We start from the raw sequence: 27,024 nt of genomic DNA, 5'->3' as shown, positions 1-27,024 counted from the left end.
GAACCTGTCTGCTAAAGTCTTAAGATACACAGTTTGAATGGGTTAAACATCATCATGTGGTGAGGAGATTTCAAGTACAAAATAGAAGAGATTCTTTTGTCGTCTTTTTGGACTGGACTTGGTACAAGTTAGCAGGTGCTCTGCAACTTGTAGTCATAGGAAAATACCTGGGGCACTGAGATGTTAAGTGACTTGCCATTATCACACAGCCAGCGTATGTCAGAGGCAGGATTTGAACCCAGGCCTTCTTGGTTCCAGGGCTGAATTTCTATTGATTACACTAAGCTACCTCTTTAGATATGATTAAAAATATTAATTTAGCAACTTATTGTTTGGCTAATGAGGTCAGATTTCCAACCTTACTTAACCCAGAAATTGCTGTAGCTGATAGACTTGGGTTATAAAGGGCTAAATATAGATACAACGGAAAGAACCCTAAGCCTTGTCAGAAGATCTGGATTTGAGTCCTAGCCTCATCCCTTATTAGCTACGTGGCAAATCTCCTTCTCTCTCCCAGCCTGGTTTCTCATCTATAAGGTTTGCATATTAATACTAATACTACCTACTTCACAGGGTTGTTGTGAGGTTCAAAGGAAATAATTTAGTATATAAGGTGCTATTTAACTATAAAGTAATACATTAGCTATTACATTAGCTGGTATTATTGACTTTATTCTCCTTTTGTTCTGTATTTTTTCCCATCTGTGACAAAGACCCACCTCTGAAGCTATTCTCCTCACTCTCAAACTGGTCGATCTATAATCACAAATCCCCCATTGCTCTCCTCCCTCTTCTTTTATTCCATTTTCAAAGGAGGTTTCCAACTTTGTCCTTTCTTCCTGTTTTCAGGCTCTTTCTTATAATCCTTGTGACAATTCACCATTTTGCCCCCTAGGCATCAAATATCCCTGTTGAGCTGGCAAAATCAACCTCCTACATTTATTTAAGATCCTGGATTAATTCCATTTTCCTTACATCTCCCCCTCCTTCACACACACTCGCACACAATACAACTTGGCATCTTCAGAGGAACTCCCATAGATGTCTGTTCTACTTTTGAAACACTTAAGACCCCACATTTATATTAGAACACAGAAACTCCCAGGCACCACCATGGGGATGTGGGAATTATTCTTCCACATAGTTAGATTTAAGTTTTTGCTTTGTTTTTAGATTCATTTTGGAATGCTTCCCAGGGACACTGTGGGGAAATACAATTGCCAGGCACAGTAAAAAGTCTTGTTTTCCTAATGCATCAATCTCAACTTAGTTCTTGATTCTTAGTTCACAGTTTTAGCTAAGATGGCTTATTTTAACACTTCTGCCTCCCTAAGAGACTTGAATCACTCGCCTCTGCTACCATAACTCACTTCTGGAGATGTGATAGGACTGACCTGGAAGATAACTTCTGGAAAGGAAATGCTCTAGCTCAGGGGTGTGAGAGATACTGAGTACATGAAAGTCTGGGGGGTATTTAGCATTCTGGATTCTGAGTTAGTTCTTCATATACATTTTTCTTGCTTAATTTGATTTGTAAAAAATGATATAGTTTGGACTCCAGACTTCATTTACTTCAGAGATGTCCTCTGGCTGCCACCTAGAAAGCTAGGTGGTACAGTGGATAGAGTGCCAGATCTGAAGTCAGGAAGACTCATCTTCCTGAGTTCAAATCTCAACTCAGACACTTACTAGCTGTGTGACCCTAACTTGATGCTATTGGCCTCAGTTTCCTCTTCTGCAAAATCAGCTGGAGAAGGAAATGGCAAACCACTCCAGCATGTTTGGCTAGAAAACCCCAAATGGAGTCACAAAGACTCAGACACTACTGTACAATAAGAAAGCTATTTTCTTTCTTTTAAAAAATTTTCTTTTTTATTGTGATTCAACAGTCATCAACAATCATTAACATTTCTAGAAACAGTAGGGAAGAGGCCAATGTAAAAAAAAAAAAACTATGGACTTCCTCAACGTTCAGTGTTTTTTTAAAGAAATATATATTTGCGTGTGTGTTACACACAAATATACATATACACACATATATGAGTTTAACAAAATAGTTTCAAAGGTTGCTGTACCGCCTTTGGCACATTTCTTCCATGTACCTTGTAAAATGCTTCTCTGTGCATGTGCATGTGTATGTGTGGGTGTGTGTATCACTACCCATCAATCTAACTCTTTCTTCACCTCCTAGTAGAAAGTTCTCCTTATAACAAATTTATGAAGTCAAGCAAAACAAATACACCCACTGGCCACGTCTGAGAATGCATCTCTGGTCCGTTACCTCTTTGCCAAGAGACACATCAAGAGGCAGAAGCCTCAACAGCCTTTTGAAGACCTGGTCAGTGTTTGGGTCAGAGTTCTGAGCTCTTTCAGAGTGGTTTCTCTTAAGAACTATTTTTTCCAGAGAAAATCTAAGTGTTGAAAATCATAGGACCATAGAGCTAAAGCTGAATGAGAAACTTCAAGATCACCTAGTCTACCTCCTAATTTTGCAAATAAGAAAGCTGAGACTCAGAGAGACTTATTCAGGTCATCCAGGTAGTAACTAGTAGAGCTGGGCTTCAAACTCAGGTAGTCCAATGCTCTTTCACATATATATATATATATATATATATATATATATATATGCACATATGTGTATATATACATATGTGTGTATACAGACACACAGACACACCAACATATATACATATATGCACATATACATAAACACACACATATATATATATATTTATTTTCAGTTCCAAATTCTTCATTTTCCTCCCCTGCCCACTGAGAAGGCAAGAAAAATAAAACCCATTACAAATATGTATAGTCATACAAAACAAAATTCCTGATTTGCTATGATTTATGTGATCTAATGTTCTTTCCACTAAAACATATTTCTCTCCTAGGCCAGTGACCAGGGAAGAAAAGTGTTTTTCAGGCTTAAAAACTTATATTACTAAACAGTAAGGGCATTTATCTAAATCTGAATTAGGGTTTAAATCTAGGTTTAAAGTCTTCTGATAAATATTGTAATTCTGAGTTTTCTTGACATACTTAATGCCAGTGGACTTTCCATCTTTCTATAGCTAATCAGACAAAGTCTAAATTCTCCAAAAGCAAACCTAAAACTAGCTCTATAATTCTGATGATAAAGGAATCATGATAGGTCAGACTCACCTAACCTTATTTCAAAATGTCCTAATTATAAAAATTTGGAAGTAACCACTGTTTTAGCAGATGTGATTAAGAATACAGTATCTGTCCTATTCCTTTCTCCCACCAGGTTCCAATATTCAAAGATGATAAGCATTCTAGTTGACATATTACAAATCTGGGGAGAACAAAGTATTTTCTTTTTTTTTTTACCTCTGGGAAAAAAAAAATAGAGAAGAGTTAATTGCAAATAAAATTATCTTCCCAACCCCCTCCTCTCTCCCTGGTCAGTGAAGGATCTGAGACACAAATTCATTTGGCATCTTAGAGCTACATGATAAATTAAAATAATTATATAGTGCCAAATGATCTAATTTTCAGAAAAAAATCATTCAATTTAAACTTCCACTTTTCAGTTGACTTTGCAATTAACCTTGCTATTGCTTCAATTGTTTACACTTATACCAACTAAGAAGGAACACCTCGACCTTAAAGAAGCTTTTAGACCATAAGTATTCTGTTAAAAACTGAACTTGAAATTTAATACCATGTGATAAAAATTTTGTGCAATACTTTCTTTTTAATGTTTCTTTTGTTAATGGAAATAGCTGATTTTTAAAAGAAATATTTTCAGCAAAATTATAAATAACACTTGCTATTTAATATCTATTTTAAAATATTTGCCATTATTCATTGTTTTAAGGTTTGAAGAATATTTAAACACAATGAAAAATGGAGCTTGTTTGTTCCACTTAAAGTCTCTAAAAATGTTACATCCCAAAGTGGAAAAACAAAATTTGGACATTTTTATCTGTTCCAATTTGCATTTGGAAACTACAAGCCTAGGTAAACCGGTTGAGTTTAGGAACAAAGGGCCAGGGCGACATCTAGTGGTTGGACCAAGGGACTAGAAATCCAACAAACTGGGGTTCCATTTCTTTCTCTATCACTTTTGGCACATGTCTAAGAACAATTCAATTATCTCTTTGTCCTCTTTTGCAAAATTAAGAACCTAGGATCATAAATCTAGAGCTGGAGGGTACCTCAGAGGTTAAGTATAACACCCTCATTTTATGAGGAAATTGAGGTACAGCGATGGTAAGCAACCTGCCCAAGATCTCACAGGTAGTAACGTAAGCAGGATTTATAATCTGCCTGGTTCCAGGTTATTCCAAGATTTTTGTCAGCTCACAGTCTGGGGCTGGTAGATCAGCATGAGAGATCCAGTGTAAATAGCTAAGTTGCAGGGGCAGCTAGGCGGTGCTGTGAGTACAGCACCGACCCTGCAGTCAGTAGGACCTGAGTTCAAATCTGGCCTCAGACACTTGACACACTTACTAGCTGCGTGACCTGGGCAAGTCACTTAACCCCAATTGCCCTGCCTTTCCCCCTCAAAAAAAATAGCTAAGTTTAATGATGATGCTTCAACCTATCAAGGTATTCCACTTGTATAAATACTTTATAAATATTTCTTGATATTAATGATCTGCAATGCTCCCTCCCCCTCCTGCATCACTGCCTTGTCATGGCAGAGGGGCGTAACTCAATGAAACTATAAACTATGTTGTGCAGGATTACCAAAGACAGACAAATCATAGTGGAGAGAATCCCTTAAGGGAAATGGAGTAGATCTCATGGTAAATAAAAGGATAAGAAAAGCAGTACTGGGATATAATCTCAAAAATGACAGAATGATATCTGTTCAAATCCAAGGCAAACCATTCAACATCACAGTAATACAAGTCTATGCTCCAACCACTGATGCCAAGGATGCCAAAGGTGCTCATTCTATGAAGACTTACATTTCCTAGAAATAATCCCCCCCGCCAAAAGATATATTCATCAAAGGAGATTAGAGTGCTAAAGTAGGAAATCAAAAGGTAATTGGAATTATGGCAACTTTGGCCTTGAAGTACAACATGAAGCAAGACAGAGACTAATAGAGTTGTGTCAAGATAACTCACTGGTCTCAGCAAATACTCTTTTTCAACAACCCAAGAGGCAAATCTACTCATGAACATCACCAAATGATCAATATAGAAATCAGATTGGTTATAGGCTTTGCAGACAAAGGTGGAAAAGCTCTATGCAGTCAGTTAAAGCAAGACCTGCAGCTGACTGTGGCTCAGATCATGGACACCTTACTGCAAAATTTAGATTTAAACTGAAGAAAGCAGGGGAAACCACCAAACCATATAGGTATGACCTAAATAACATCCCTTACGAATATGAAGTGGAGGTGATAAGTAGATATAAGGGATCACACCTAGTAGAGAGAGTGCCTGAAGAACTACGGACAGAGGTTCACAGGAAGCAACAACAATCCCAAAGGAAAAGAACAAGAAACAAAATGGCTGTCTGATGAGGCTTTAGAAATAGCTGAGGGAAGAAAGGGAAAGGGAAAAGGGAATCAAGGGAATGTTTCATGCAATAATGGGTATGATAAAAGACAAAAATGGTAGGGACTTAAAAAGTAAAAGAGATTAAGAAGAGGCGGCAAGAATATACAGAAGAACTATACAAGAAAGATCTTAACATCACCAACAATGATGATGGTATGGTTACTGATCCAGAGTAAGACATACCGGAGAATGAAGTTAAATATCCCACACCAGGAGCAACAGAATACTTGGTCCAAAGACCGGTAATTTTTTGAGTAGATCCTAGATGGCATCAAGTTGTCTCTCCTTTCACTCACTGGCAAATTGGACTCCACAGTTTTGTTGAATGTTGCCATAACGCTTCTGTTGAAAGATGGCATTACCAATGGAAGGGAGAGGAAAGAGAGGGAAAAAATCCCAACATCTGCCCTCCCTCCCATACTCTGCTGGAAGTGCAAGCAAAGTTGAGAGCATTCTCTAATAGCTGAGTTCTTCCTCCACAGCTGGATTTCTTCTTGAAGAGATGACTGAATTGCTGTTTCATATAGAGCCAAGGAGCCTAGTTGATTTAGCATGTCGGTTAGCTGACTGAAAGACCAATCCTCAGATTAATGAATGATCCTCAAACCTTGTTAGTGGACAGTAGGACACTTAACACTTCTTTTACAGATGTATCCCACAACTAACCTGGATCATACTGAGTTGGGAAATGTCACAGAATCAACATTGAAGTATTCACGTAGTACTCATAAGCCACTATGCTACTAACTCTTATTAGCATCCTGTTTCCAAGTACTTTGGATTAATATATGTGTATTTAATATAATATTACTAATATATAATACAAATTGCATATTATATATAAGTATATAAAATTAATATATAATACTAATATAATATTACTATGACTTTGATGGATCCTTATTGTCAGGAGGCTGAAAATTTTTTGGCTGCAAGGAGGAATATAATCCTTGTTTCAAAAATCCTTATCATAGAGATGATATTGTTACTGTAGCTTTAAGAGAAAGTCCAATGTTGAGGGAAACAGTTGGCAATTGGATGTGAGCTTATAAATTGCAAATCACCCTACACAGAGAGGTGTGTTGACTGTAATACATAAGAAGATTACATACTCTTATGTAATCTCTTTATGGAATCATAGAAAGATTGTGTATTTTGACTTTATCTTTTAAGACTCCAACAAACTGTGAAAAGATGGAACTATGTGTTAGTTGGGAGAAGAGGAAGATATTTCTTGTCATTAGAGAATAAATGAAGACACAGAAGAGAGATAAAAAGCTTTTTCTTTTCTGATAATGCTATTTTCAACTTTATCTTAGGAAAAGGAATTAAGAAAAGAGACTTGTTATCTTGACACAGTATACTGTATCCAGATAAATGTAGTTAACTACTGACATTTCAAGAATCTGAAGTAACTTTGGTTGTGATATTGGTCATACTGGTTCAGTATTTTTATGTTGGTCAAAATACTGTAAAAAATTGAATATACACACATGTACCAATATGTATTACTGCCATTACTTATTCATAAATTATCTATACAGTCATTTAAGTGTGTATTTAAACATAGATGAGCAAGTGTAATTACTAATGGGAAGCATAAATGAAGTGCAAGAGCTAGTGTTAGCAGTATAGCCACACACAAAGGGTTGAACCTGGAATACCAGCCACTCATCTGAGGAACCCCAACCTGAAGGAGTGTTGGTTGTGAGGGAGTAGGCCTAGATGGGGTGCTACACTTCAATGTCTATCAAACGCATTCCAACAAAAGATCCTGGATAAATGATGCTGGAAAGCAAGAGATGATATTTCTCTAGCTTACAAGAAAAATAACCATGCTAACCTCTTTTGATAAATATGGCTATTGTCAAAAGATAAAAATTTGTCACAAACCAAAATATTACACTCAAATGATTCAAAATTTTGCCAACATATGACAAACAGAAGGCAACTTGTTCTTTATTGGTTATTGACTCTAAACAGCAACAAAAACAAATTCGCATTTTAGCCACTTTTTTTTACATGATACACCACCATTCACCTCTGTGCCTTTGTACAAGCTGGTCCTCCACCTTCAATGTCCTCCTTTTCACCTCTGCCTGGTGGAATTCCTCTACTCTTTCGAAGCTTCGAATACCATCTCCTAAATGAGGCCTTTCCTAACCCCTCCCTCCACCAGCTACAAAGTATTCTCCTCACTTCTGAATTATCTTGTATTTACTATGTGCATGTTGTTTCTCCAAATAGATTATAAACTCCTTGAGAGCAGGGAATGTTGCCTCTACCCACAAATCCTAGCATAATACATGGCATATGATAGGAAATTAATAAATTTTGATTAATCTACTAACCTATTTTCATAATGTGTGTGTGTGGACAGACAGATTGATCCCAGGCCATCCTTGATGAGTTAACTAGAAAGATAGAGCCTTCAGAAGCAATATTTCACAGTATAAGACATCTTTTCCCTCACACAACCGAGATGTAGAAAACACAGGATTGCACTTAGTTGACTATGTAATAGCATTTGATTCAATAGAGCAAAACATCATGTAAGGGCTCTTCTCTGTCTCCAATGCATGTCAAAGTTGTCTTCAAATATGAAATAACTGTTCAATTTCACTGATTATTAATATATTTCAGGGGAAAAAATCATGAGACATGTATTTGCCAAAGGTGTTTACCAAGCCTTGGAGGAATTCAACGCAGAGACTGGAGTTGTTCTCAGTAAATGCTACTCCAGATGATACTCTCTGTGGATGACATTGTGCTGCCTGCATCAAGCCATTGAGCACTGCAGAGCTAAGTATGATCTATAATAAATTTGCTATTTATCCTTCAAAAAAATTAGTAACACCCACTGTCTGAACTAGATGGGCATTTGTCAGTGCGTAGTGGGTATAAGGAGCTAATTCAAATTTAAAAGAACTAGAGCTATTCCCCAACTGATATATGGTCACAAGATTATGTTCAGGCATTTCCAAAGAAATTCAAGCTATCAACAAACACATAGAAAATGCTCCATATCACTTATAGGGAAATGCAAATTAAGGCAGTTCTTGAGGTTTCACATCAGATTGGCAGGTAATTAAAAAGAAAAATGACAATGGACAGGAATACCAATGTACTGTTGGCAGAGCTGTGAATTGGCATAGCCATTCTGAAAGCTATTTGGAATAATGGCCTAAAGTCATTAAACTGTCCATAGCCTTTCACCCAGTATCATTGTCTGTACCTCAAATCAAACAGAGAAGTACCCACATATGATAGTTCTTTTTGTAGTAGCAATCAAAACTAAGCAGTTGTCTATTGGGAACCAGTTAAATTGTGGTGTAGAAATACTATTACATCCTATGATGAAATAGACAGTTTCAGAGAAACTTGGGAAGATTTGTATGTATTGATTCAGTGAAGTCAGCATAACAAGAACAATTTATACACTAACCACAGTACAAAGAAAAACAGCTTTGAAAGGCTCTATATCTTTTATCAATTCAATGACCAACTAGAGTTCCAAAAGGCTGATGATAAAGTTTTCTATCCACCTTTTAACAGAAGTGATAGATTCAAGGCACAGAATGAGTTATATTTTCACGTATGGAAAAGTAGCAATTTGTTTTGCTTGACTACCCAGGTGACATAGTGAATAGAATACTGGGTCTGGAGTCCTAAAGTCTTGAGTTCAAATCCTGCCTCAGACACTGGGCAACTCTGGGCAAGTCACTTGTCTGCCCATTTCCTCAACTGTAAAGTAAGAACACCTACCCTAATCAAAGGCTTGTTGTTCTAGGGATCAAATATTTGTAAAGTATTTGCCACAGTGCCTGAGTCACTGTTAAATAGAAGCTTGTTCCTTCCTTTCCTGGGTTACACTATTTGTTGCAAGGTCTTTCTTCCCTTCCCCCCCCACCCCCGCCCCAATCCCCTGCGCCATGTGGGTGAGGAAGTCAAAAAGTTGTAAGAAAGCAAATAAAAATAGATGGTTATTTAGGTTATCTTTTTAATGGAGAAAAGAACAGAAAGACAAGACAGCTTTGAAAGCTATAGATGATCTTAAATACTTAAAAAGAAAACTGTACATAAGAGCTATAATTTCATGTACAATCTTTCTGTTTTTATATACGCATATATATTCTATTTGGGTTTGAAGTTCAGAAAAACAATTTTTTTTTAAAGTGTTGCCTGGCCAGACGTTTCAAATGTACAATGAGCTATGCTATGATAATTTGAAGAAAAGGGCTTCCTATTGGGAGATGGATTTTATTTCTTTTAAAGATCCCAAGCTTCTCTTTGAAACAAAGGTCCATAGTTTTAATACATTTTAAGTCCTTCCACGGTGATGTGTTGCCAGGTGCCATGGGACATTAGTCTCTAAGGTTTAAAGTTGAGCATTACCAAGAGGCAACTAGTGGGTATGACTAATAAGTTACAAACAAGGAATTACTAAGTAGTGTAATTCATCAAAGGCAGACTTAAGGTTTAAAAAAGAGGGGAGGGGGAACTGGGCAATGTGCAATCCATATGCTGCACTGGTATCCTCACAACGTGAAGAACACTTGAGGAATGTCACCAGAATATTGGACACACCTCTGGAAAATTTCTGAGGACATGACTGAGAGGAACAGGATGAACTAACTTGGATGAGTTGCAAGCTGCATCACTGTAAAGTATAACCAAATCAATGAGGAAAAAAAATTCATTGGATTGACATTTATCTTAAACTTCTATAAAACTGATAGAATAGTTGCTATAGTTTACTTTCCTTCTTAGAGTTCAAATACTTTCATGGGGTGAAACTCTAAGCCTGTATCACTAAATATAAAAATGAATCCTACAAAATACTAGCATAGTTACTGCAAATTGTATTCGTAGAAGGGCAAGTTTTCCATGTCCTAAGAGAGTCGAAATGCATTACATGTTGATAAAATTGTAGGAATTAGTTCTGGGATAAACCTTCTATTTCATCTACCATACTTCTTCACCCATTTTCCAGATAAGGAAACTGTTGTTCAATGAAGTTAAATGGCACAATAGAGAATACTTAGGCTTGGAGTCAGGAGAGATCTAGGTTTAAATAGCACTCCCAACACCTACTAGCTATGTGACTAAAGCTGTGATGGTTACATACACATCTACAGAACCTTAACTGACATTCACCTAATACCTTAACTTTCAAAGCATGTTATATACATATTAACTCATCAGGACCTTACAATTCTGTTAATCATCTCCATTTTATAGATAAGGGCACTGAGGTTCAGTTTTAGTTATCAGTTAGTATCAGGGGTAGAATCTGAACCCAGGTCTTCCCAACACTATCCAAATCATACAGCTTCCCACTTAATGTGTTCTGTAAAGCTTAGTCCATTAATATATCAAGTATATTATTACGGACCCACAGAGTAAATAAAAACTCACCTAATCTACTATATTTAACCAACCCTAGGCAATGTTTCACATCCCATCCACCTTACAGACCAGGGCCTATATGGTACAGGTATTTGTTATTTGCCCTGTCATTATTCCCCTTTCTACACATTCCTCTAAGAATAAGCAATGCTACTGAAAATGACATAGTAATATAGTGGCCTAAAGTCACATTTGGTCCTCCATCTGCCTGTATTGATCTGGTAACCACTCCCAATGGGCTGTATCCTTTCATTAGATTGTACACTCTATAAAGTCACTTTCATACGTTTAAGCGCAGCAACTAACACAATGCCTAGTACACAGTATACACTTTTTAAAAAATGTTCGTTGATTGACCAAGATTAGATATATCTGAGGTACATTTAAATTCAGCTACTGACTCCAAATCCAATGATCCTTCACCTATTCCTCAATAAAGCCCAAATCAGTCCCTAGACTTAATTATTTCAAAATAACAAAATGTCAAAACAAACAAACAAAAAAAAAAAACTAGGACATCTGAAAATAGGCACAATCAATGCTTGTTCACATTAAGTAGTAGAATAATTTCATTTTCAAGTCAGATTCTGATGGGAGATTTTTTCCAGTGGTGGATAAACTACAATATATTACTAACTTAATATAGAGTTGAAGTGGCAAAAAATACATTATCCATCAGAGAGAAATGAATGCATAGAAGGGAGGGGTCAGGATTTATCTGTTAAGAGGCATAATCACATTGACTAGATCAGAGGATCAATGTAAGTTAATTCTCACATTTATGAAGCAGTACTCTGTAAACTATTAAAGTGATTATGTCTCAACCTAAGTAAGGCAAGAACTCAATTCAGGTAGGCTTTATTATCATTTCACATTCAAAATTCATCAGTTTAATTGAAGGCATACTGTATAAAGAAAATAAACTATTAAAGTCGAGTTCTTTTTCCTTAAAACAAAAGTCTAATTATAACAAGATATATTGAAAGGCAACTCCTCATAAGCAATGCTGCACTCAGATGCATAGAGAGCCCCTTTTACTAAAGTGAAAACTGTCCCAGATCAAAGCTGCCCTACCACAGATCCAAAAACATAGGGTCAACTTCAACATGGGACTTGAAGGCAATATTTTCAGCTCCTGCTGTCACCACTTTCATGCTACATGGAATGTCACAATCATCGCTAGAAATGGACTGTCCTCCATATTTAAGGATTTTCTATGCCTTGCAGGAATATTTCAAAGGATTTCAATCCAAATAATATAAGAACAGCAAAAGTTATCAACTAGATATCTGTTTACAAGTATCCCAGCTCATATGGTTAGATTTGAAGTCTCTGTGGCAGAACCAGGTAGAGAATCCCACAAGACCCAGAGAAATGGCACCAGGATGTCACTCACAGGAAAGTATATATGCCTTTGATGGAAATATACGTATTATCTAGCAATACAAGCCACTAGAGTCAAAGTTGTATGGACAAGACTAAAAAGAAAATGTGAATTGTCCTGGATATGTGTATGTGTGTATAAAGTATAGGTATATGTACGTGAAGTGATTTACAGTTTATAATTTTTTACATATATTACCTCATTTGAACTGGATAATATTTAGGGATACTGCTTCATACAATAGCATAAGGAATCCTAACTAAATAAGTTATTCCCTGATCATTTTACAAACACACTGATACCATTTTAAAGTTTATTTAAAAGAGCATAGTCTATTTTTCTAAGTTAATTTACTATTAAAACAAAAACAGATACTGAAAGGTTCATAATAAATTCAAATATAAATGAGATATATAACATCCTTAACATGTTTTTAAAGATGACTTAAATGTTTCATCTTCTATAAATATTTGGAAGAATGGCTACTAGATTTCTGTCATTTCAAACTACTGAAGCAGGCTTTACAAGTAAAAGACTCTTGGCCATGTGAATACATGCCCATCTTATAATCCTTTACCAGAAGGTGCTGAGGAAAGAAACAAATAAAAGTACATGGGCTGTACTATAACTAGGAGGTTTTGTTTTCTAAATGGACTCACAAGTTTTCCTCAGGTTCTCAAACTCCATCTATTGAGAAAGGAAAGTTTAAATTATTGCCAATTCTTACTGAGAATGACATTAGTAGAAATTATGGTTTACTTTCTTACAATCAAAGGAACATAGAAGGAGGAGGGGGAAAGGAAACGGAAAGGATGGAGAGGAAGACAAGGAGGGAAAGGAACAGACTCCAGTGCTCTCTTAAAAAGGCCACTGTAAATATCATGTGTAACGAAATGGATTTGTTCATCTTGCTCTTGCAATAGTTATCAAACAGTTAATTTTAGACATAGTTTGGTTGTTTTTTTTAAACATTCTAAAGAAATTTTTTTCTGTAAAAACATTCATTTATAATCAACAACTTAGTTACCACATAGTTTCAGTTCATTTGCCCAAATTATAAAACTAGTTCTGAATCAAACAAATTTAGAGATGTAGGGATTTACACAATCCTTAAATAGAGGGGGGAGAGAGAATTCCTTTTTCACTGTTCATCCAATTTATTTCTAAACCACATGATCTTTGAAAAATGATTGCTACAAAGGATACATGACATACATTCTATTAGCATTTACTCCCATTCTCAAAGAATGAAGTTTCACATATATTTAGTAAATTCTCACATTTCAGAATCATTCCAAATGAAAACTAGCTTTTGCTCCCAAATTCTGTACCTAGACTAAAACATATTGTAACTTTTTAAAAAATTGGTCTTTGTCTTTTGGATAGATTTACTTTAATGTTCTAACTATATATTATTTTCAAGGATAACACATTTTACAGTTCAAATATTGACATTACTGATGCAATCTGTAGAACAAAAAACTGTCTAAAAGATTTCCCCTCTTGTGGTCTTTTGTACATAACAGGTATAACTGAGTTCAAGGTAATTTTTCCCACCACACACACATTATAAAGATTTTGATTTCTACAATTTCAATAGAATGTAGAAGAAATCACATCTAATATACATAAAATGAAATTATATTGCTTTTTAAAAAACATTAGAAAAGGTAGTTCAGTTTAAATTTATTTTTTTTTGCATGATCCAGAGATTTAAAAATGCAATGAAAATCTAACTTCCATGATATTGTTGGTGACTGGGAAAAAAATTCAAACTGTGAAAATTCATTATGCAAATGAAAATATCAAATGTTGGTACAATTATCAAAATGAAAGCAGTCAATATTTTAGTTCTAAAATTACACACTTGTTTGTACAAAGCACATAAAAAAATTCATCTTGCTAACTCAACTGTTGATTGTGAGGTCTTCAGAAAAGATTTATCTTTTAGCTTGCAAGGAGATTGAAGAGCTTCAAACAAACATCAAAAGAAATTTTGTGTCTTTATTGGAATGGTGTTAGGCTTAATACACCAATTTTGATATTCAGATTTGTTTTTTATCAGAAATGACACTACATAACTGCAATACTGGTCCAACAATCTTGTCTTTACTTTCCTTTTAAAGCAAGAAACAGAATGAGAGTATTCAGAAAGCACTAGCAGGCATCAGTTAATCCAAGATACTAGCTTTAGTTCCAAAAAGCACTTGCAAAGACAACCAGATTTTTTTTGAATGGTTGAAAATCTTAATAACTAGAATAACATGAGCGTGTAAGCAAGTGTCATGAGGCCGTTTTTTTTTTTAATTTACCTTAGGGTTGGTCTCTCTTTTCCTCAAATACGACAGTTTTTCTTTGACATTTTTTTCCTCAAAGTATAAAAAAGTATGAAATATAAACAAGCTCTTGCATTGTACACTTGTAGTATACAATTCAAGCATTATAGAGCTATCTACATACCGTTAAATTCCATCAAATCTTGGATAATCCATTAATATACAAAATATCCAGTCACAGAAAGAACTAAAACCCACTTCTTTTTGTTACACACAGATTCAAATATTATCTAAAGAAAAACACTTTTAATCATTTTGGCTTTCTTCTACATTCGTATGTTGATACATTTATTAAAATATTCCTGTTGAACTATGTTTGGTCTTTTTCTTGTCAAGTCAGTTTGCTATCTTAATATCAGCCATCCAGACAAAACAGGTAATCAGAAAGATGAGCTCTTCCCCACTTCCCTAACTGTTATAACTATGAAGTCAATTTTAAGACATGACTCCAAACACTGGGTTGTGGCGGCAAATACTAGGTCCAATTTCTTCATAATCCTTTTTGGTGTGGCATACTTGGTAGAACTCAGGCTGGAAAAGAAAATGCAATAATCATCAGCATTTGTTACTATGCAATATTATTTTAAAATGAGTATATTTTTATTTACATCATCTGGCTCATGCAGGTCTACTATGATTACTTTGGGAAAAAAAATCTCTGAATCAAATCATTAGCAGTACTATTGTGAAAAGATTTACCTCATAACCCTTGTTTCACAAATGGAAGAGTCTAGGTCAAAAATAAACTTGGCTCAAAGCATTCTCTTACTGTTGTTTTTCAATAAAGCCTTATAGTCATTGCCTATCTCCAAAACCTTTTTCTAATTACTTTATTTTTTAAATTTTATTTTTATGTGCATTTATTATCTATCCCAATATCCCCTCCCCTACTGTGGACAATTAAAAACAAAATAAAATTCAAAAATAACACTCATAAGTCCAACAAAACAAATTCCAGTATTGGCCACATTCGAAACTGCTTTCATTCTGAATTTTAAGTCCACCATATCTCGAATTATGCTCAAAGAGTTATAAAACTGACCCGGCAATACCACTCTGGGGCTGTTTCACAAAGTGATCAGGGGAAAAAGAAAAGACCTTATACATTCTAAATATTTATAGCAGCTTCCTTTGTGTGGCAAAGAACTGAAAATTTAGGGGAAACCCATCAATTGGGGAATGGCTAAAAAAGTTGTGGTATATGACTGTGATGGAATACTACTGAGCTACAAGAAGTGATGAGTGGGTTGATTTTAGAAAGACAAAAGGGGCAAATAGGTGGCGCAGTAAAGAGAACACCAGCCCTGGAGTTGGAAGGACCTGAGTTCAAATCGGACATCCGATACTTGACAGTTACTAGCTATGCGACCTTGGACAAGTCACTTAACCCCAATTGCCTTGCCTTCCCCTCCCCCCTGTGTTGGTAAGCAAAATAGGCTCCTTAGCACTTAGTTCAACAAGTGCCCTTGAATAGTTTGGCTTTTGTTCCCTTTGATTAATTCATTGAGCCTTACTAGGTGCTAAGCCCCAGGCCCAAACCACTATTAGGTGTAAAACCTTAGTGGGTGTGGATTGGCAACTAAGGTGGAGCCCAAGGTGGGGCTAACTCCAGGGAGGGCCTAGTTTACATGTCTGGGACAGCAGAGGCTCTTAGACCACATGGGTTTAAGTCCGACTCTTTGTGACAATTCTAGGTCATGTGGGTGAGTCGCATGTGTGACTCACCCCTGACGCTGAAAAAGATATAAAAACCAGAGGTTGGCTGTCTGTTCTTTGGAGCTCTCTTACCCACAGCAGTGGTGTGACTGGGCCAGCCCTTGTTCTGAGCTCCTGGGCTGAACCTAGATGTTGGTAACTATGAACTGTATTGGGTCTGTCTGTCTGTAATTTGTTTAAGGGCTCTCATTGGAGATGGTGTAGATGTGAAGACTCCGGGAAGCTGTAGCTAAGGAGCCCTCCAGCTTGTAAACCCGGATGCTGAGACTTTGTTGAACTCTGGTAACTATGTATTGGGATTTGAATCAGACAAGGTCTGTTTGTTGATGTTTGTAATTTGTTTGTATTTTGCTCTGAAGTTCAGTGTTCTGGCTTTTTCCCCCAAACTAAGTGAATGATATTTGTATGCTGAATTTAAAGTAAGTTTGCCAACCCCTTCGCCTTGCTTTCCTTAGTTAAGCAGATCAAATGAACCTGTGCTGTTGGCAGCTTTCTGGGTGCTGGCTGTGGATGGATCTTGCACCCCCACAGAAGCTGCTAGCCGGATTGTTGAAACACCAACCCCCCCCCCCCAAAAAAGACATAGAAAGCCTTGCATGAAATAACAAAGAGTGAATGAGCAGAACCAAGAGAACACTGTATATAGTATAGTAACAGCAATATTGTTGAAAGATCAACTGTGAATGACTGCACTATTTTGAGTGTTATAAACACTCAAATCAACTACAAAGGATCTATAAAGGAAAATGCTATCCACCTCCAGAGAAAGAACTGATAAACAGAAGTATGTATAAGTATGGTTTTAATTATACATATATGCACAGGTGGTTAATGGCATACTTTTCTAGTGTGGGATGGTGAGGGAGGGAAGAAAAAATAAAAAGTGCACAACAGAACAAAACTCAGAAGGAAGCAAAGAAAAGCAAGGTAGTTTTGAAAATGGTGTGTAGTATTTTATTACACAGTTTTGTTTTGTTTTTTTAAAGTAAACAGTGTAATGGAGATTCATGGTTTCATATCGAATCCTCTCTTTGTGTTGTACTATGTGGAAATTTTTTTTGGTCTTTTTGTATTTAACTTCAAAAGGAATTTTAAAAAATTAAGTCCACCATCTCTCTCAGCAGGAGATAGGGGGCTTAATTCATGCTCAAATATTTTGCAAGCAAGTATCAATGCTGAGACAGTTGAGGCATAGGTTTTTGTTTTGGTTTAGTTTTTTAGGTCTGGCTTTGCTTTTATAATTGATATAGTAGACTAAGGACTAGAAATATTTTAGGTAAAGAAGGTGAACTGTCCCTTAATATTTTGGTTATATTGACTGAAGGCTACTTCCACAAACATCAGAAAAATCAGCAATCTAAAAACAGGATGAAAGTGAAGGTGGAGACAAGCCTTATGTCTACATACTAGCACAACCAGCTTCCAAAGTTCTTAGTCAGACTTCCAATTAGGTATATATCTTTGACAGAAATAGAACCATCTAAGTGCAATTTATGTCCTCTTTGCTTTCCTATTTCCAGAGGGCTAGAAGAATGCTGGCTGGATTATATCTGAACTGAAAACAATCTGTAAAATGAAAGGGTTGGAACATATGATCTGAGGCCCCTTTCAAGCAATAAAATTTTGTAATCTATGACTTGAAATCTCTTGTGGAAAGAAATTATGTTTTTCCTTGCATGTTCTCAGTATGCCTAAGGACAATTTTTTTAAAGACTGTTTTTCTTTACTTTAGTTTGTCAAAATTTATATTTCATGGCATTATACATCTAGAACTGGAAGGGACCTCAGACATCGAGTCCAAACCCTTCACCTTCAGATCAGGAGACCAAAGCCCAAGCAGTGACTTGCCCAAGGTCAATAGTAATAAGAGACAGAATTTAACCCAAGTCCTCTGACTCCAGAACCAGTGCCCTTTCAGCTCCATACTATGATCTGGAATGGTGCAGAATCCTTGTTTTAAGACGTTTCCCTCACATAGATAACATTTAAGCCTCCTCTTCATAATAACAGTAAGTGAGTTTTTCATTTGTTTTGATTTTCCTGTTAAGTGGGGAATAAAATTTGTTGTGAAAAGCAACAATCCAATAATCTCATGCTCTATCCTAAAAGTTAATAATTCTCATTTTATATTGTAATATGTTAAAGCAGCTAATGTTTCAACTGTCATAAGTCTGAGCAGGAGGTAACCTTATTTAATTTTGTGGGAGATGAGATAACTGAGTTAAGTGACTTGTCCAAAGTCATATGGCTAAAAAATGTTTAAGTTGGGACTTGCAGACCTTCTGAATTCTAGTACTGTGCTTATTCCACTACACCATGTTGCCTTTCAGTAAGAGAAAATACTGATATGTATGTCCTTATACTTCTACAAAACTCAATAAATAAATCATTCCTGGGCTTACTGAATGTCTATCTTTGGCACTGCCACATAACTCAATAAATTCTAAATAAATCTTTCCAGGGATATACAGCAACAAGTTATCAGTTACTATAGCAGAAAAAATGCACCTTAAAAATTTTTAAAAATAAGGAAATAATGCCAAACCTTATCATTTTAAGAGACTACAAGGGTTTAATGAGGAATTTACCTAACTAGTAAGAATTTATAGTATATTATTGACTGTATATTAAATTGTACCATCATATTTGCATCAAGAAGAAAAACAGAAGAAAATTTAAAATAAGGATGTTTGTTGCAAACTTACTGTGGAAGCCAGCATTGATCCCCCAAACCATACCGCATATCGCTGCATGTGGTGTGTAATGACTTGCACATCAATAGGCTTGGGCTGAAACAGAAAAAAAAAGTATTTTAGGTATTAAAGTCAATTAAGAATATGTTTAAAAATGTCAACAAATGTTCTGAAAGAGACACAATCAAAAGTTAATGCTTACAGTTGATACAGGAGGGGGAAAATGATGAATCCATTTAACAAGCTACTATTATTGTGGAAAATGAGTCTAAATACACAAGATGGTGAGAATCTATTCGAGATATTAAAACCAGTTTAGAATATGTTTAAAAATGTCAACATACATTCTGAAAGAGACGCAATCAAAAGTCAATGCTTACAGTTAATGGAGGAGGGGGAAAAGGAAAAATGATAAATTCATTTAACAAGCTACTACTGTGGAAAATGGGTCTAAATACACAAGATGGTGAGACTCTATATATTTTATATATAAAAGGTAGTCACAGTTTTATAGATCATAGTTAAGACAGGAAAATGAAACAAAATTAGAAAGCGCTTCCAAAATCATGTACTTAAGTTACATCATTGTGGGGAATAGTAATAATGCCTTGGTTTTTTAGTCTAAATTTTTAAAAAATCTTATTTAAGCAGTTACCAAGGAAATGAAAGAAAGCTTTTAAAAACATGTCAAAAAAATATTATTGATGTTTTTTAATGTGGCTGGAAAAATACAATATGGCTTCTGGGGAGATTCATTTTGATTTGTTAGATGTCCAGAAAATGAGTTGGTGAAAACCAAAATCCAGTAGCTAAGATCACTTACTGTTACTTTGGCATTAAAAAGCAGTATGAATGTAGAAATTACACATGCCAACTATTTGGCATAATAGAAAATTAATCAACCAATCACTAATCGTTTACTTAGCAACTCATATATGCCAAGGAGCTGGGGTGTAGGGCATACAAGCACAAAGAGTGAAACAACCCCTTCTCCCACTGAGCTTACATTCTAATGGGGAAGACAATAGGTACATAAAGAAATATAATCAACACAAATATAATCAACACAAATACAAGTATATACAAAGTAGTCAAATATAAGGTAGTTTGGAAGGGAGGGCACTAGCGATTGTAGGCATCAAGAAAGGCTTCATGGAGAAAATGGTAAATCTGGGGCGGAGCCAAGATGGCAGCTGGAAAGCAGGGACTTCTGTGAGGTCCCTGCCAGATCCCTCCAAAAACCTATAAAAAATGGCTCGGAACAAATTCTAGAACTGCAGAATCCACAAAATAGCAAAGGGAAGCAGAGATCCAGCCCAGGACAGCCTGGATGGTCGCTGGATGAGGTCTATCACGCACAGAGCTGGGAGCGGAGCAGAGCCCAGCGTGGGCGGCGGCAGAACCAACCAGACCAAGAGCTGGGCAGTACAGGCCCCAGCGCCCTAAATCAGTGAGCTGCGGCAGTTACCAGACTTCTCAACCCACAAACACCAAAGACAACAGAGAAGGTTAGTGGGAAAAGCTGCAGGGACAAAGTGAAAGGAGTTCAAAGTTCAGCCACCACCCTGGGGCAGCGGGGGTGGTGCAGCTACAGAACCACAGCTGCAGTTGCTTCTGGCCCCAGGCCCACCTGGTGAGAAGAATTAAGTGAGGGATCAGAGCAGGAGTGCAGAGTCTGCTGAAGATCTGAGTCAAGTCCAGGCTGGTGGTTCTTAGGGAAGGAGGAGTGCTGGTGTGGCAGAGCTGGCTGTATAGAAATAGCTTTGAAATCAACAGCGCATCCCCTCAAGCTTAGAACAAAGTACTCTTTCCTCTACAAGCAGTCATACCCCGACAAAAAACTCAAGGGTCAAGTAAGTTGGCTGGGAACATGGCCAGGCAGCGAAAACACACTCAGATTCAGTTTCAGACTTTGGAATCTTTCTTTGGTGACAAAGAAGACCAAAACATACAGCCAGAAGAAGTCAACAAAGTCAAAGAGCCTCCAAGAAAAACATGAACTGGTCTCAGGACATGGAACAGCTCAAAAAGGAGTTGGAAAAGCAAGTTAGAGAAGTAGAGGAAAAATTGGGAAGAGAAATGAGAATGATGTGAGAAAACCATGAAAAACAAGTCAAGGACTTGCTAAAGGAGACCCAAAAAAACACTGAAGAAAACAACACCTTAAAAAATAGACTAACTCAAATGGCAAAAGAGCTCCAAAAAGCCAATGAGGAGAAGAATGCCTTGAAAGGCAGAATTAGCCAAATGGAAAAGGAGGTCCAAAAGACCACTGAAGAAAATAATACCTTAAAAATTAGATTGGAGCTAGTGGAAGCTAGTGACTTGATGAGAAATCAAGATATTATAAAACAGAACCAAAGGAATGAAAAAGAGGAAGACAATGTGAAATATCTCATTGGAAAAACCACTGACCTGGAAAATAGATCCAGGAGAGAGAATTTAAAAATTATGGGACTACCTGAAAGCCATGATCAAAAAAGAAGCCTAGATATCATCTTTTAAAAAATTATCAAGGAGAACTGCCCTGATATTCTAGAGCCACAGGGCAAAATAGAAATTGAAAGAATCCACAGATCGCCTCCTCAAAAAGATCCCAAAAAGAAAACTCCTAGGAATATTGTTGCCAAATTCCAGAGCTCCCAGGTCAAGGAGAAAATACTGCAAGCAGCAAGAAAGAAACAATTTAAGTATAGTGGAAAAACAATCAGGATAACACAGGATCTAGCAGCTTCCACATTAAGGGAACACAGGGCTTGGAATACAATATTCCGGAAGTCAATGGAGCTAGGATTAAAACCAAGAATCACCTACCCAGCAAAACTGAGTATCATGCTCCAAGGCAAAATATGGACTTTTAATAAAATGGAGGACTTTCAAGCTTTCTCAGTGAAAAGACCAGAGCTGAATAGAAAATTTGACTTTCAAACACAAGAATCAAGAGAAGCATGAAAAGGTAAACAGGAAAGAGAAATCGTAAGGGACTTACTAAAGTTGAACTGTTTTGTTTACATTCCTACATGGAAAGATGATGTGTATGATTCATGAGACCTCAGTATCATAGTAGCTGAAAGGAATAGGCATATATATGCATATATGTGTGTATGTGTGTATATGCATATATATACATATGTGTGTGTCTATGTAAGTATATATGTAGGTGTGTGTGTATGTGTATATATATAGACAGAGGGCACAGGGTGAGTTCAATATGAAGGGATGATATCCAAAAAAATAAAATCAAATTAAAGGATAAGAGAGGAATATATTGAGAGAGGGAGAGATAGAATGGCGTAAATTATCTCACATAAAAGTGGCAAGAAAAAGCGGTTCTCTAGGAAGGGAAGAGGGGGCAGGTGAGGGGGAATGAGTAAATCTTGCTCTCATTGGATTTGACCCGAGGAGGGAATACCATACACACTCAATTGGGCGTCTTACCCCACAGAAAAGAAGGAGGAAGAAGATAAAATAGGGGGTACGATAGAAGAGAGGGCAGACAGGGGGATGAGGTAAAAACAAACACTTTCCAAAAGGGACAGGGTCAAGGGAGAAAATTCAATAAAGAGGGATAGGTTAGGAAGAAGCAAAATACAGTTAGTCTTTCACAACATGAGTATAATGGAAGGATTTTACATAATGATACGCATGTGGCCTATGTTGAATTGCTTGCCTTCTTAGGGAGGGTGGGTGGGAAGGGAAGAGGGGAGAGAATTTAGAACTCAAAGTTTTAAAAACAGATGTTCAAAAACACAAAAAAAAGTTTTTGCGTACAACTAGGAAATAAGATACACAGGCAATGGGGCGTAGAAATTTATCTTGCCCTACGAGAAAGGAAAGGGAGGGGAGTGGGGTGACAGAAGGGAGGGCTGACTGGGGAATGGGGCAACCAGAATATACGCCATCTTGGAGTGGGCGGGAGGGTAGAAATGGGGAGAAAATTTCTAATTCAAACTCTTATGAAAATCAATGCTGAAAACTAAACATTAAATAAATTAAATAAACAATAAAAAAATGATAAGCATGTGGCCTATGTTGAATTGCTTGCCTTCTTAGGTAGGGTGGGCAGGGAGGGAAGAGGGGAGAGAATTTGGAACTCAAAGATTTAAAAACAGATGTTCAAAAACAAAAAAAAAGTTTTTGCATGCAACTAGGAAATAAGATACACAGGCAATGGGGTGTAGAAATTTATCTTGCCCTACAAGAGAAGAAGGGAAAGGGGGAGGGGAGGGGAGCGGGGTAACAAAAGGGAGGGCTGACTGGGGAATGGAGCAACCAGAATGTACGTCATCTTGGAGTGGGTGGGAGGGTAGAAATGGGGAGAAAATTCGTAATTCAAACTCTTGTGAAAATCAGTGCTGAAAACTAAATATATTAAATTAAATTAAAAAAAAAAGAAAATGGTGAATCTTAAAGAAAGAGAGGGATTCTGAGGTAAAATTAAGACCATGCAGGACATAGCCAGTGCAAAGGCACAGAGCTGAGAGGAGTGTTCTGTGTGAGAAACAACCCAGAAAAATAGGTTGAAACTAAGTTGTGTTCAGCTTTAAAAGCTAACCACTCTATTAGATTGCATGCCATCTTGAGAGGGTGAGGGGGAAGAAAATTTAGAACTCAAAATCTTATAAAAGTGAATGGTGAAAGCTAAAAATAAGTAAGTAAATAAAACTTTAAAAAAAAAATGCTAACCAGAGGAGTTTATATTCTTAAGCTAGAGGCACTAGGAAGCCACTGGAGTCAAATCTCTGCTGAAGAAAAATTACTTTGGCAGCAATGTGTAGAATGGTATGGAGTAGTGAAACACTTGAGACAGGGAGACTACTTAGATGGTTATCACAAATAAAAAAAAATTAACCAAGTGGTGATAAGGGTTTTCTTAAGAGAAGATGATGGACGAGAATGATGTGGAAGTGGAAAGAGTAACAACTCGCAAGTGACTGACTAGGTGAGGTGAAAGAAGAGGGAATCAGTCAGTCAACAAGCATTCAATTTTGAGACTGTGTTATGAACCTGGGAAAATGGAAGGATGGCAGTGCCTTAAGACTGTGTTATGAACCTGGGAGAATGGAAGGATGGTAGTGCCTTAAAAACAAATAGGGAAATTTGGAAGGAAGCAGCATTTGGAGGAAAAGACAATGAATTCTGATTTGGACAGGTTATTAGCATGATTTTATGTCTCCCAAGTCAAAGAGACACAAAGATGAAAAAAATATTTTTGTACAAGACAAAAGCTGCCTATTACAAAGAACAATGAAACTGCTTGAAGTTCCAGGTCATGCCATTAGGGCTTCACAGTTCAATAATATTTAACCTCTGCCTGGACTCCACCATTCACTTTTCCATTCCACTACACCCCAGGGAATATGCTTACATGAAGTAATGAAACGTCAGATAACAAAGGTTATCAGCTATCAAGTATGTCTCTCACCAAACATCATACCCCAGAATGCTTTAGTTTACACTTAAATAGACAACTACTATTTGCCTCAAGATCTCCTTATTTATTTTCCAAGAGAATATAAAATATCTATAACCCAATAAATGCACATACATTTATACTTTCATATGCATTTGTTCAACAGTGCATATTTTGTAAAACAGTCACTGTTACAAATAACTTATAAGTTGCAATATCTTCATCTGGCGTCCTATTTTCTACACATATGTAATGTAAGTAAACAATCTGTTTTAAAGAAGAATCCATTACATAGTTCATAAAAATTACAGTCATAACATAGTCGAGTCATATGATTAACCTATGTAACCATGTACATATAATCCCACCCAAAATGTAATTAAGAAAACCAACCTTCAGTCTACCACCACTTAATTCTTCACTTAGCTTCAACCTTGCATCAACAGTTCTTTTCAAATCCCGTTGTAGTCGACGTCCAAAATCCCTGAACATAGTTGAACCTCCAGAGAGGACAATATTCTATATTGGAAAAATTGAAATATTTTTTTAAAAACTTATAATAATGAGACCATTTAATACTGAAAACTCTATTTTGAACCTTTCCCAAAAATGTTTGCTTTTTAACGATGTTAAAAATACTTTTCAATATTTAACAAACTGATTATCCACACTACAAGATCACCCTACATGACACTTTCACTAAAACACTGACCTTGTAGAGAGGACGTCTGACATCAATGGGACAATTCTGAATTACTTCATCTACTACTTCTGAGATAGGTTGTGTGAAATCTGGATTAGCAAACTGAAAAATAAGACAAATTGCCCAAGTCCAGTAATTATTGGATTTACTCATTTAAGTTAAGAAACCAAAAGATTTTAGTTTCAAAATAATAGGAATTTCAGGAACAAAAGTACAGTATTTGATTGATAAATAATAAATACAATAGGGTGAAAATATATTGAACTAATTACCTAAGTTCCCAATTTTGTTTTTTATTTGTGAATATAAGTTAACACCCAAAATTCATACTAACTAGATATTCCAGAAAACAAATCAAATGTCAAAGAGAAAATGCTGATTATAGATAAGTCATTATACATACAGCAATAGAAATGATTATACTGAATTTATAAAGAATTAAGTGAACTGAGAAGTAATGAATGCTTGTCAATATTTCAATTTAAAAGAAACCATTAATCAATACTGGTATAAGATGGAAGAAAAAATTTTAAATCATTTGTTAACTAAATAATGAGGACAGGTTCCCCTCTTTTTTCTATGTGCTTATACCATAAACTGAAAAAATAATTATTTTACATGTTAGCTCTAGAAACCAGATATGTTTGGCAAGGGAAAGAGAATAAGTATTTATTAAGCACCTACTATATGCCAAACTCTGTACTAAGTGCTTTACAAAACAGGTTCTATTATTATCCCTACTTTACAGTTGAGGAAACTGAGGCAGACAAAGGTTAATTAACCCAGAGTCACTCAGGTAGCAAGTATCTAAGGCTGAATTTCAACTCTGGTCTTCCTCATTCCAGGCCAGTATTCTATCCATTGTCTCTTAAGAATTCTGCGTAAGTACGAAGAGAATCTCAATTAGTTCAGCCTTTGAAAAAAAGATACATTCAAGCGGTCACATATCCTGATCTATATGAATTAAAAGAATACTGTATTTTTTAAAGGCAAAATTTTTTAAATCAAATGTGAAGGTTGTCTTGTAAATGAAAATGATCAAGTTCTGTTCCACTCTTCATTCAACAGTAGATCTACAAATCAGATTGGCACTACCTAGAGAAGTGCCAAAAACTCCCAGTCTACTGCCGGAGAACATTTTATTGATCACAGAAATTTTAGAGCTATTTATTACATGGTGACAAGAGGTACTAAATGATACAGCTTCTTAAGACTATGAAGCATAATGGTGGAAATGGTTTTACATGAAATCTAACAGTTCTAATTAACCTGAATTACATAGTACTCTGTACCACCATATTAAGAGAGGGTGGGAAGAAAAAGAAATCATGGAAGTGATGTGTAATAAGAAAATACAAGCAGAATGGGTGACTCCCAGGTCTTGGCAAGCCCAAGTTGTTGGGATGCCCATGATAGAAGCAACCCACATTGTATCCTGGACAAAGATAAAGAGGATGAAATTAGAGCTAAGTCACCTTACCCTATAAACAAAATGTATCACCAAATCCAGATAATAGGGAAGGTTAGGCTGACTACCATCCCCTTAGTGTGGCTGTCTTCCTCCTTCTTAGGGGACTTCAATATTCATGATAACGTTCCCTCAAACATCCTTCTCAGTTCCTCAGTATCCTCCCAAGCCTGTGACCTACTTACTATTCTACTCCACTTCAACCACTTAGGGCTGGATCAAGCCCTTAATCTGGCTTCTATCACCAAAAACTCTGACATTCCTGTAATCATATCCTATCATTCAATCTTTTCCTATACCTTACACCCTTTCAAAGCTTAGTCTTCATCCTCCTATGATACTGAATACCTCCATCCCTC

The 27,024-nt window shown here is 36.3% G+C and overlaps 1 protein-coding gene across 1 annotated transcript in view; it reads right to left on the bottom strand.

Annotated features, from left to right (window-relative positions):
- Window positions 1-13,473: 13,473 nt before the first annotated feature.
- ACTR3 (actin related protein 3) overlaps window positions 13,474-27,024 on the bottom strand; it is a 68,394-nt gene continuing 54,843 nt past the window's right edge. Inside the window, exons 9-12 of the mRNA XM_036744226.1 lie at window positions 25,207-25,299; window positions 24,888-25,013; window positions 19,094-19,177; window positions 13,474-15,203 (exon numbers count right to left, since the gene is read on the bottom strand). Coding sequence (XP_036600121.1) covers window positions 15,108-15,203; window positions 19,094-19,177; window positions 24,888-25,013; window positions 25,207-25,299 — 399 coding nt within the window. The 3' untranslated portion in view covers window positions 13,474-15,107. The remainder of the gene's footprint in view (window positions 15,204-19,093; window positions 19,178-24,887; window positions 25,014-25,206; window positions 25,300-27,024) is intronic.

This window comes from Trichosurus vulpecula, chromosome 2 (assembly GCF_011100635.1).
Source record: "Trichosurus vulpecula isolate mTriVul1 chromosome 2, mTriVul1.pri, whole genome shotgun sequence".
Lineage (NCBI taxonomy): Eukaryota > Metazoa > Chordata > Mammalia > Diprotodontia > Phalangeridae > Trichosurus > Trichosurus vulpecula.
Note: the sequence above shows the minus strand (reverse complement) of the source record. Positions and strands in the feature narration are given on the sequence as shown.